At 29.3% G+C, this 14,035-nt stretch overlaps 1 protein-coding gene across 1 annotated transcript in view; it reads left to right on the plus strand.

The window, feature by feature from the left end:
* The window catches only part of LOC133635050 (fibrillin-2-like), a 182,531-nt gene that overhangs the window by 145,596 nt on the left and 22,900 nt on the right, over positions 1 to 14,035 (plus strand). Inside the window, exons 48-51 of the mRNA XM_062027782.1 lie at positions 6,795 to 6,920; positions 6,997 to 7,149; positions 11,689 to 11,754; positions 12,063 to 12,188. Coding sequence (XP_061883766.1) covers positions 6,795 to 6,920; positions 6,997 to 7,149; positions 11,689 to 11,754; positions 12,063 to 12,188 — 471 coding nt within the window. The remainder of the gene's footprint in view (positions 1 to 6,794; positions 6,921 to 6,996; positions 7,150 to 11,688; positions 11,755 to 12,062; positions 12,189 to 14,035) is intronic.

Here is a 14,035-nt window from a genome sequence, read left to right on the forward strand (position 1 = left end):
TCGGTAAGTAGCACACCAATACTACTTTATGTATCGGTAAGTAGCACACCAATACTACTTTATGTATCGGTAAGACACACACCAATACTACTTTATGTATCGGTAAGTAGCACACCAATACTACCTTATGTATCGGTAAGTAGCACACCAATACTACTTTATGTATCGTAAGTAGCACACCAATACTACTTTATGTATCGTAAGTAGCACACCAATACTACCTTATGTATCGGTAAGTAACACACCAATACTACTTTATGTATCGGTAAGTAGCACACCAATACTACTTTATGTATTGGTAAGTAGCACACCAATACTACTTTATGTATCGGTAAGACACACACCAATACTACTTTATGTATCGGTAAGACACACACCAATACTACTTTATGTATCGGTAAGACACACACCAATACTACTTTATGTATCGGTAAGTAGCACACCAATACTACTTTATGTATCGGTAAGTAGCACACCAATACTACTTTATGTATCGGTAAGTAGCACACCAATACTACTTTATGTATCGGTAAGTAGCACACCAATACTACTTTATGTATCGGTAAGACACACACCAATACTACTTTATGTATCGGTAAGTAGCACACCAATACTACCTTATGTATCGGTAAGTAGCACACCAATACTACTTTATGTATCGTAAGTAGCACACCAATACTACTTTATGTATCGTAAGTAGCACACCAATACTACCTTATGTATCGGTAAGTAACACACCAATACTACTTTATGTATCGGTAAGTAGCACACCAATACTACTTTATGTATTGGTAAGTAGCACACCAATACTACTTTATGTATCGGTAAGTAGCACACCAATACTACTTTATGTATCGGTAAGTAGCACACCAATACTACTTTATGTATCGGTAAGTAGCACACCAATACTACTTTATGTATCGGTAAGTAGCACACCAATACTACTTTATGTATCGGTAAGTAGCACACCAATACTACTTTATGTATCGTAAGTAGCACACCAATACTACTTTATGTATCGGTAAGTAGCACACCAATACTACTTTATGTATCGGTAAGTAGCACACCAATGCTACTTTATGTATCGGTAAGTAGCACACCAATACTACTTTATGTATCGGTAAGTAGCACACCAATACTACTTTATGTATCGGTAAGTAGCACACCAATACTACTTTATGTATCGGTAAGTAGCACACCAATACTACTTTATGTATCGTAAGTAGCACACCAATACTACTTTATGTATCGGTAAGACACACACCAATACTACTTTATGTATCAGTAAGTAGCACAACAATACTACTTTATGTATCGTAAGTAGCACACCAATACTACTTTATGTATCGTAAGTAGCACACCAATACTACTTTATGTATCGGTAAGTAGCACACCAATACTACTTTATGTATCGGTAAGACACACACCAATACTACTTTATGTATCGGTAAGTAGCACACCAATACTACTTTATGTATCGTAAGTAGCACACCAATACTACTTTATGTATCGGTAAGTAGCACACCAATACTACTTTATGTATCGGTAAGTAGCACACCAATACTACTTTATGTATTGTAAGTAGCACACCAATACTACTTTATGTATCGGTAAGTAGCACACCAATATAACTTTATGTATCGGTAAGTAGCACACCAATACTACTTTATGTATCGGTAAGTAGCACACCAATACTACTTTATGTATCGGTAAGTAGCAACCCCAATACTACTTTATGTATCGGTAAGACACACACCAATACTACTTTATGTATCGGTAAGTAGAACACCAATACTACTTAATGTATCGGTAAGTAGCACACCAATACTACTTTATGTATCGGTAAGTAGCACACCAATACTACCTTACGTATCGGTAAGTAGCACACCAATACTACTTTATGTATCGGTAAGTAGCACACCAATACTACTTTATGTATCGGTAAGACACACACCAATACTACTTTATGTATCGGTAAGTAGCACACCAATACTACTTTATGTATCGTAAGTAGCACACCAATACTACTTTATGTATCGGTAAGTAGCACACCAATACTACTTTATGTATCGGTAAATAGCACACCAATACTACTTTATGTATCGGTAAGTAGCACACCAATACTACTTTATGTATCCGTAAGTAGCACACCAATACTACTTTATGTATCGGTAAGACACACACCAATACTACTTTATGTATCGGTAAGTAGCACACCAATACTACTTTATGTATCGGTAAGTAGCACACCAATACTACTTTATGTATCGGTAAGACACACACCAATACTACTTTATGTATCGGTAAGTAGCACACCAATACTACTTTATGTATCGGTAAGTAGCACACCAATACTACTTTATGTATCGGTAAGTAGCACACCAATACTACCTTACGTATCGGTAAGTAGCACACCAATACTACTTTATGTATCGGTAAGTAGCACACCAATACTACTTTATGTATCGGTAAGACACACACCAATACTACTTTATGTATCGGTAAGTAGCACACCAATACTACTTTATGTATCGTAAGTAGCACACCAATACTACTTTATGTATCGGTAAGTAGCACACCAATACTACTTTATGTATCGGTAAATAGCACACCAATACTACTTTATGTATCGGTAAGTAGCACACCAATACTACTTTATGTATCCGTAAGTAGCACACCAATACTACTTTATGTATTGGTAAGACACACACCAATACTACTTTATGTATCGGTAAGTAGCACACCAATACTACTTTATGTATCGGTAAGTAGCACACCAATACTACTTTATGTATCGGTAAGACACACACCAATACTACTTTATGTATCGGTAAGTAGCACACCAATACTACTTCATGTATCGTAAGTAGCACACCAATACACTTTGTTCCTCACAAAATGTAGACAACATCTTTTCTTACAAAACTAGTGGGACTTTTTTTTCCGGAAAATCAGTAGAAGCTTTTTTATTCACTAAATTAGTAAAACTTGTTAAAACATTTTCGCAAAATGAGTCCACCTTTTTTCACACACATAGTACACCTTTTTTCACAGATATAGTACACTCTTTTTCACAGATATAGTACACTTTTTTTCACAAACATAGTACACCCTTTTTCACAAAATGAGTCCACCTTTTTTCACAAACATAGTACACCTTTTTTCACAAAATGAGTACACCTTTTTTCACAAACATAGTACACCCTTTTCCACAAACATAGTACACCTTTTTTCACAAACATAGTACACCTTTTTTCACATGTATACTACACCCTTTTTCACAAACATAGTACACTTTTTTCACAAATATAGTACACCTTTTTTCCACAGATATATAGTGCACCCTTTTTCACAAACATAGTACACCTTTTTTTCACAAACATCGTACACCATTTTTCACAAACATAGTACACCCTTTTTCACAAAATGAGTACACCTTTTTTCACAAACACAGTACACCCTTTTCCACAAACATAGTACACCTTTTTTCACAAACATAGTACACCTTTTTTCACATGTATACTACACCCTTTTTCACAAACATAGTACACCTTTTTTCACAAATATAGTACACCTTTTTTCCACAGATATATAGTACACCCTTTTTCACAAACATAGTACACTTTTTTTTCACAAACATAGTACATCTTTTTTCACAAATATAGTACACCTTTTTTCCACAGATATATAGTACACACTTTTTCCACAAACATAGTACACCTTTTTTTCACAAACATCGTACACCTTTTTTCACAAACATAGTACACCCTTTTTCACAAAATGAGTACACCTTTTTTCCGCAGATATATAGTACACCCTTTTTCACAAACATAGTACACTTTTTTCACAAACATAGTACACGCTATTTCACAAAATACGTACACCTTCTTTCACAAAATGAGTCCACCTTTTTTCACAAACATAGTACACCTTTTTTCACAAAATGAGTCCACCTTTTTTCACAAACATAGTACACCTTTTTTCACAAACATAGTACACCTTTTTTCACAAAATGAGTCCACCTTTTTTTCACAGATATAGCACACCCTTTTTTACAAACATACTACACCCTCTTTCACAAAATGAGTACACTTTTTTCACAAACATAGTACACCCTTTTTCACAAAATGAGTACACCTTTTTTCACAAACACAGTACACCCTTTTCCACAAACATAGTACACCTTTTTTCACAAACATAGTACACCTTTTTTCACATGTATACTACACCCTTTTTCACAAACATAGTACATTTTTTTTCACAAATATAGTACACCTTTTTTCCACAGATATATAGTGCACCCTTTTTCACAAACATAGTACACCTTTTTTCACAAACATCGTACACCATTTTTCACAAACATAGTACACCCTTTTTCACAAAATGAGTACACCTTTTTTCACAAACACAGTACACCCTTTTCCACAAACATAGTACACCTTTTTTCACAAACATAGTACACCTTTTTTCACATGTATACTACACCCTTTTTCACAAACATAGTACACCTTTTTTCACAAATATAGTACACCTTTTTTCCACAGATATATAGTACACCCTTTTTCACAAACATAGTACACTTTTTTTTCACAAACATAGTACACCTTTTTTCACAAATATAGTACACCTTTTTTCCACAGATATATAGTACACACTTTTTCCACAAACATAGTACACCTTTTTTTCACAAACATCGTACACCTTTTTTCACAAACATAGTACACCCTTTTTCACAAAATGAGTACACCTTTTTTCCGCAGATATATAGTACACCCTTTTTCACAAACATAGTACACTTTTTTCACAAACATAGTACACGCTATTTCACAAAATACGTACACCTTCTTTCACAAAATGAGTCCACCTTTTTTCACAAACATAGTACACCTTTTTTCACAAAATGAGTCCACCTTTTTTCACAAACATAGTACACCCTTTTTCACAAACATAGTACACCTTTTTTCACAAAATGAGTCCACCTTTTTTTCACAGATATAGCACACCCTTTTTTACAAACATACTACACCCTCTTTCACAAAATGAGTACACTTTTTTCACAAACATAGTACACCCTTTTTCACAAAATGAGTACACCTTTTTTCACAAACACAGTACACCCTTTTCCACAAACATAGTACACCTTTTTTCACAAACATAGTACACCTTTTTTCACATGTATACTACACCCTTTTTCACAAACATAGTACATTTTTTTTCACAAATATAGTACACCTTTTTTCCACAGATATATAGTGCACCCTTTTTCACAAACATAGTACACCTTTTTTCACAAACATCGTACACCATTTTTCACAAACATAGTACACCCTTTTTCACAAAATGAGTACACCTTTTTTCACAAACACAGTACACCCTTTTCCACAAACATAGTACACCTTTTTTCACAAACATAGTACACCTTTTTTCACATGTATACTACACCCTTTTTCACAAACATAGTACACCTTTTTTCACAAATATAGTACACCTTTTTTCCACAGATATATAGTACACCCTTTTTCACAAACATAGTACACTTTTTTTTCACAAACATAGTACACCTTTTTTCACAAATATAGTACACCTTTTTTCCACAGATATATAGTACACCCTTTTTCCACAAACATAGTACACCTTTTTTTCACAAACATCGTACACCTTTTTTCACAAACATAGTACACCCTTTTTCACAAATATAGTACACCTTTTTTCCACAGATATATAGTACACCCTTTTTCACAAACATAGTACACTTTTTTTTCACAAAAATAGTACACCTTTTTTCACAAATATAGTACACCTTTTTTCCACAGATATATAGTACACCCTTTTTCCACAAACATAGTACACTTTTTTCACAAACACAGTACACCCTATTTCCCAAAATACGTACACCCTTTTTCACAAAATGAGTACACCTTTTTTCACAAACATAGTACACCTTTTTTCACAAAATGAGTCCACCTTTTTTCACAGATATATTACGCCTTTTTTCACAAAATGAGTCCACCTTTTTTCACAAACATAGTACACCTTTTTTCACAAACATAGTACACCTTTTTTCACAGATATAGTACACCCTTTTTCACAAACATAGTACACCCTCTTTCACAAAATGAGTACCGGTACACCTTTTTTCACAAACATAGTACACCCTTTTTCACAAACATAGTACACCCTTTTTCACAAACATAGTACACCTTTTTTTTTAACAAAATGAGTACACCTTTTTTCACAAACATAGTACTCCCTCTTTCACAAAATGAGTACACTTTTTTTCACAAACATAGTACACCCTTTTTCACAAAATGAGTACCGGTACACCTTTTTTCACAAACATAGTACACCCTTTTTCACAAACATAGTACACCCTTTTTCACAAAATGAGTACACCTTTATTTAACAAACATAGTACACCCTTTTTTACAAAATGAGTACACCTTTTTTCACAAACATAGTACACTTTTTCACAAAATGCATACACCTAATTTCACAAAATGAGTCCACCTTTTTCCCAGATATATTACGCCTTTTGTCACAAACATAGTACAACTTTTTTCATAGGTAAAGTACACCTTTTTTCAATAAATGAGTACATAAAGGAAATTCGTTTGGTGCCTATAAAAGTATTGAGTTCAGTACTCGAAGACGTCACCGTTTGATTTTAGATGAGTTAGTACCCGTAAGTACCGACAGAATTGGGTCAGTGTCTATAAAAGTAGAGTTCCTATCCTAGATTTGTGGGTATTTCATTAGAAGAGGAAGTATTCCAGTGACGTCTTCTTCCTTGGCAGACATCAACGAGTGCGAGGTGGAACCCAACCTGTGCCAGTTCGGTACCTGCACCAACTCGCCCGGCAGCTTCCAGTGCACCTGCCAGCCGGGCTTCGTGCTCTCCGACAACAAACGCCGTTGCTACGGTGAGGCCAGTCTCAGCGTTTTTACCTTTTTTTCTTACCGTCAGCGGCGTGTTTCACCGCGCTTTGTCCGCCGCAGACACGCGGGAGAGTTTCTGCTTCACCAAGTTCGAGGCGGGCAAGTGTTCCGTGCCCAAGGCCTTCAACACCACCAAGGCCAAGTGCTGCTGCAGCAAGATGCCGGGGGAGGGCTGGGGGCTTCCTTGTGAGCTGTGCCCCCGGGAGACGGAAGGTGCTCAACACTCACCCACACACATCATTGCTAGCCAAGGTCAAACACACATCAAGCATCCATACATACATACATACATACATACATACATACATACATACATACATACATACATACATACATACATACATACATACATACATACATACATACATACATACAACCATACATACATACATACATACATACATGCATACATACATACATACATACATACAACCATCCATCCATACATACATACATACATACATACATACATACATACATACATACATACATACATACATACATACATACATACATACATACATACATACATACATACATACATACATACATACATACATATGTCCATGACAACCAGAGGACGACGCTAAACATGTTACACGTCGAGAAGAAGACGTGCTAATCGCTAAGCTAGCTTGAAACAAGAGAAGAAATCAGGAGAAGAAGGCATGCTAATCGCTAATAGACACTCTCGTGTCAAGCTAGCTAAATTAGTCAAACTTTTTCTTCACTAAATTAGTCAAACTTTTTCTTCACTAAATTAGTCAAACTTTTTCTTCACTTAATTAGTCAAACGTTTTTCTTCATTAAATTACTCAAACTTTTTTCTTCACTAAATTAGTAAAACTTTTTTCTTCACTAAATTAGTCGAACTTTTTTCTTCATTAAATTAGTCAAACTTTTTCTTCACTAAATTAGTCAAACTTTTTGTTCACTAAATTAGTCGAACTTTTTTCTTCATTAAATTAGTAAAACTTTTTTCTTCATTAAATTAGTCAAACTTTTTTCTTCACTAAATTAGTAAAACTTTTTTCTTCACTAAATTAGTCAAACTTTTTTCTTCACTAAATTAGTCAAACTTTTTTCTTCACTTAATTAGTCAAACTTTTTTCTTCACTAAATTAGTAAAACTTTTTTCTTCTCTAAATTAGTACAACTTTTTTCTTCACTAAATTAGTAAAACTTTTTTCTTCACTTAGTTAGTCAAAGTTTTTCTTCGCTTAATTAGTAAAACTTTTTTCTTCACTTAGTTAGTCAAAGTTTTTCTTCGCTTAATTAGTAAAACTTTTTTCTTCACTTAATTAGCCAAAGTTTTTTCTTCACTAAATTAGTAAAACTTTTTTCTTCACTAAATTAGTCAAACTTTTTTCTTCACTTAATTAGTCAAAGTTTTTCTTCACTAAATTAGTCAAACTTTTTTCTTCACTTAATTAGTCAAACTTTTTTCTTCACTTAATTAGTCAAACTTTTTTCTTCACTAAATTAGTAAAACTTTTTTCTTCACTAAATTAGTAAAACTTTTTTCTTCACTTAATTAGTAAAACTTTTTTCTTCACTTAATTAGCCAAAGTTTTTTCTTCACTATATTAGTAAAACTTTTTTCTTCACTTGATTAGTAAAACTTTTTCTTCACTTAATTAGTAAGACGTTTTTCTTCACTTAATTGGTAAAACTTTTTTCTTCACTAAATTAGTCAAAAAAATTTCTTCACTTAATTAGTCAAAGTTTTTTCTTCACTAAATTAGTCAAACTTTTTTCTTCACTAAATTAGTCAAAAAAATTTCTTCACTTAATTAGTCAAAGTTTTTTCTTCACTAAATTAGTAAAACTTTTTTCTTCATTAAATTAGTAAAACTTTTTTCTTCACTTAATTAGTAAAACTTTTTTCTTCACTTAATTAGCCAAAGTTTTTTCTTTACTATATTAGTAAAACTTTTTTCTTCACTTAATTAGTAAAACTTTTTTCTTCACTTAATTAGCCAAAGTTTTTTCTTTACTATATTAGTAAAACTTTTTTCTTCACTTAATTAGCCAAAGTTTTTTCTTCACTATATTAGTAAAACTTTTTTCTTCACTTGATTAGTAAAACTTTTTCTTCACTTAATTAGTAAGACGTTTTTCTTCACTTAATTGGTAAAACTTTTTTCTTCACTAAATTAGTAAAACTTTTTTCTTCACTAAATTAGTAAAACTTTTTTCTTCACTTGATTAGTAAAACTGTTTTCTTCACATAATTAGTAAAACTTTTTTCTTCACTAAATTAGTGAAACTTTTTTCTTCACTAAATTAGTCAAACTTTTTTTCTTCACTTAATTAGTCAAACTTTTTTTCTTCATTAAATTAGTAAAACTTTTTTCTTCACTAAATTAGTAAAACTTTTTTCTTCACTAGATTAGTAAAACTTTTTTCTTCACTAAATTAGTAAAACTTTTTTCTTCACTAAATTAGTAAAACTTTTTTCTTCACTTGATTAGTAAAACTTTTTTCTTCACATAATTAGTCAAACTTTTTTCTTCACAAAATTAATAAAACTTTTTTCTTCACTAAATTAGTAAAACTTTTTTCTTCACTAAATTAGTAAAACTTTTTTCGTCACTTAATTAGTAAAACTTTTTCTTCACTTATTTAGTAAAATGTTTTTCTTCACTTAATTGGTAAAACTTTTTTCTTCACTTAATTGGTAAAACTTTTTTCTTCTCTAAATTAGTAAAACATTTTTCTTCACTAAATTAGTAAAACTTTTTTCTTCATTAAATTAGTAAAACTTTTTTCTTCACTAAATGAGTAAAACTTTTCTTCACTAAATTAGTAAAAAAAAAATCTTCATTAAATTAGTAAAACTTTTTTCTTCACTAAATTAGTAAAACATTTTTTCTTCACTAAATTAGTAAAACTTTTTTCTTCATTAAATTAGTAAAACTTTTTTCTTCACTTAATTAGCCAAAGTTTTTTCTTCACTAAATTAGTAAAACTTTTTTCTTCACTAAATTAGTAAAACTTTTTTCTTCACTAAATTAATCAAACTTTTTTCTTCACTAAATTAGTCAAAAAAAATTTCTTCACTTAATTAGTCAAACTTTTTTTCTTCATTAAATTAGTAAAACTTTTTTCTTCACTAAATAAGTAAAACCCTTTTGTTCACTAAATTAGTAAAACTTTTTTCTTCACTAAATTAATAAAACTTTTTTCTTCACTTAATAGTAAAACTTTGTTTTCACTAAATTAGTAAAACTTTTTTCTTCACTAAATTAATAAAACTTTTTTCTTCACTAAATTAGTAAAACTTTTTTCTTCACTAAATTAGTCAAATTTTTTTCTTCACTAAATTAATAAAACTTTTTTCTTCACATAATAGTAAAACTTTTTTTTCACTAAATTAGTAAAACTTTTTTCTTCACTAAATTAATAAAACTTTTTTCTTCACTTAATTAATCAAACTTTTTTCTTCACTTAATAGTAAAACTTTTTTCTTCACTTAATAAGTACAACTTTTTTCTCGCAAAATAAAACTTTAATTCTCTGAAAATTAACATAACTTTATTTCTCACAAAATGTATACACCTTTTTTATTTCGCTAAATTTCTAGAAATGTTTCCTTACAAACTTAAAACTTTTTTTCTTTGAAAACTTTATTCCTCACAAATTTGTATGACATTTTAAAAACAAAAATATATCGGACATTTTGGCAGGAAGTTAGTGAAATGTCCACCAGGGTGGACAACATGTATTTGAACTTGAACTGATTAAACATATATATTTTTTAAAGAAAATAAAATGTGTGTATAATAACATATGTTTATTATGATTTTAAATGTTAAATGCATGGACTTTTTTTTAGAAACATTATTATCATTAAATTGTTCTAAAAACAACTACATTGACTTTTATAATAACAACAATGGTTAAGAAAGTGGCAGCAATAACATACAATAAAAATAAAGCTAGTGATTATTAATGTCCAATTTAACGGATTAATAGTAATGATCTAGTCACAACATCGATACTGATAAGGTGTAACGATCCAATCCAATCCAATCCACTTTATTTATATAGCACATTTACACAACAAGAATGTTTCCAAAGTGCTGCACAGCCATGTTAAAAACAATATTAAAAACCATATTAAAACAGATATTAAAAACAATATTAAAAACAATATTATGCTACACCAATCACTGAATAAAAACAAAGAATACATTAATTTAAAAAACCAATACAGAGACAATATAAAAAATAAATATGATTAAAAACGATTTTAAAGGGTAAAACCAATTAAAACAGTAAAATAGACATCAAAATTTATAAAACGAAAACAAAAACAAAACAAAAAAACGATATCACATGATATCACGGCTCAGAAGACGCTGGCGTTTCTCCTCCGCCATCAATACTGGATGATGGGTGTTGTGCAGCAGCTGGCCAGTGGGGGGCAGTGTTTGACAAGACAGCAACTTTGACGTTGCGTTCAGGAGAAAACGACTTTTGAGTGTTTGTCCAGTGTAGTGACGGCGATACGTCAAACCTTCTCCTAACTTTTCAACATTTAAACATTTTAATATTTCAGTACTTTTTGCATGATTTAATGTTGTCTAACAAAATGAAATGAGTAAATCCAGCAATAAATCAGCAATCAGTGGTTCAGTGTGTATTATGTTCAATACTGCACTTAACGTCTCACAACAACAACAACAACAACATCAACATGTAACATCTGTAAAGTCATAAAAGTGATGTTTTATTGGTGTTTTCCAGCCGCCTTCAACACTTTATGTCCGTACGGCCACGGAGCGCTGCCAGGACCAGGCAACGCTCGCGAAGGTGAGTGCCACTTTTATTCTGACAACTTCAAAATAAAAGTCTGTGGGGCTGCAGCTATCGATGGTTTTAGTAATCGAGTCAACTGTCGATTCGGTTCTTTGATTTCTTTCATTTACCTTCTTTGACTGTCGTTGACCTTGTTTTGCCTTCTATATTCCTTTTTAAACTTTGTTTTACTTTCTATTTAAATTTCTTTCAACCTTATTTACTATCTGTTTAACATTTTTTATCTTTCATTTACCTTGTTACCTTTTTTTTCTTCTTTTACATTTATATATATATAAACATACCACTTGGTTGTCCTGCAGACATGAACGAGTGTCTGGACAACCCAGGTATCTGCCAGAATGGTATCTGCATCAACACCGATGGATCGTTCCGCTGCGAATGTCCCTTTGGATACAACCTGGACTACACTGGAGTCAACTGTATCGGTAAGACCCCCCTCAGTTTGTCTACATCATGCCATTACACTACTTTTTTAGGAAATATTAACAGTATCATTCAAAACTAAACTAAAGCACACAAAAAAATATAAATACAAAACAAAACATAAATAAAAGCACATTCAAAAATAATGAAAACAAATACAGAAATAATGTTTTTGAATACCTGCTAACTTTATTTCATAATAATACTTAACAGTATAATTAAAAAACTAAACTAATTGTAAATAAATCAAACAATGTAGATACAGAAAAATACATAATAAAAAACACCTTCAAAAATAATGAAAATAAAAACTAAATAAATAATATATAATATAATATTTATTTCATAATATTTTTTATACATAAAAAATATAATTAAATAACTAAACTAATTAAGGGTATAAATAGAAAATATACATTCATAAAAGCACATAAAATTAATGACAGTGAAAAACTATACCAATTAATAATGTTTTTGAGTACTTATTACCTTTATCTATGTGATGTATTATTACCATTATTTCGTTATAATACTTATATATATATTGTATATATTGTATATATATATATATATATATATATATATATATATATATATATATATATATATATATATATATATATATATATATATATATATATATATATATATATATATATATATATATATATATATATATATATATATATATATATATATATATATATATACTTAATTAGATTATCCAAAAAGATAGTGCTCGATACCGTGGTAGAGCGTAATATGTATGTGTGGGGAAAAATCACAAGACTATTTCATCTCTACAGGCCTGTTTCATGAGGGGTTTCCCTCAATCATGAAAAGATTTTTTTTTTTTTAATTTTTTAAAATCTCCTGATGATTGAGGCAAACCCCTCATGAAACAGGCCTGTAGAGATTAAATAGTCTTGTGATTTTTCCCACACATACATATATATATATATATATATATATATATATATATATATATATATATATATATATATATATATATATATATATATATATATATATATATATATATATATATATATGTATATGTATATATATATATATATATATATATATATATATGTATATATATATATATATATATATATATATATATATATATATATATATATATATATATATATATATATATATATATATATATATATATATATATATATATATATATATATATATATATATATATATATATATATATATATATATATATATATATATATATATATATATATATATATATATATATATTCAAGTATTATAATAACATAATGTCAATATATGACATAAATAAAGGTAGTAGGTAATGTGCTTTTATTTTATGTATTTATACTTTTCAATGTATTTTAATTAGTTTAGTTTTTTTGATTATACTGTAAATATATATATATATATATATATATATATATATATATATATATATATATATATTTACAGTATATATAATTTAGTTTTTTTAATTATACTGTTAATCTATATATATATATATATATGTATATATTTATATATATATATATATATATATATATATATATATATATATGTATATATATATATATATATATATATATATATATATATATATATATATATATATATATATATATATATATATATATATATATATATATATATACATATATATATATATATAGATTAACAGTATAATTAAAAAAACTAAATTATTAACAGTATAATTTAAAAAAAACTAAACTATTTAAAAATACATAAAAAAGTATAAATACAAAAAATAAATATTTATTTATGTAGCGAATGTAAAGTCCTTCAGCCAAGCAGTTGAAAAATACATAAATAAAAGCAC

The sequence above is a fragment of the Entelurus aequoreus genome, linkage group LG19 (genome assembly GCF_033978785.1).
Source record: "Entelurus aequoreus isolate RoL-2023_Sb linkage group LG19, RoL_Eaeq_v1.1, whole genome shotgun sequence".
Lineage (NCBI taxonomy): Eukaryota > Metazoa > Chordata > Actinopteri > Syngnathiformes > Syngnathidae > Entelurus > Entelurus aequoreus.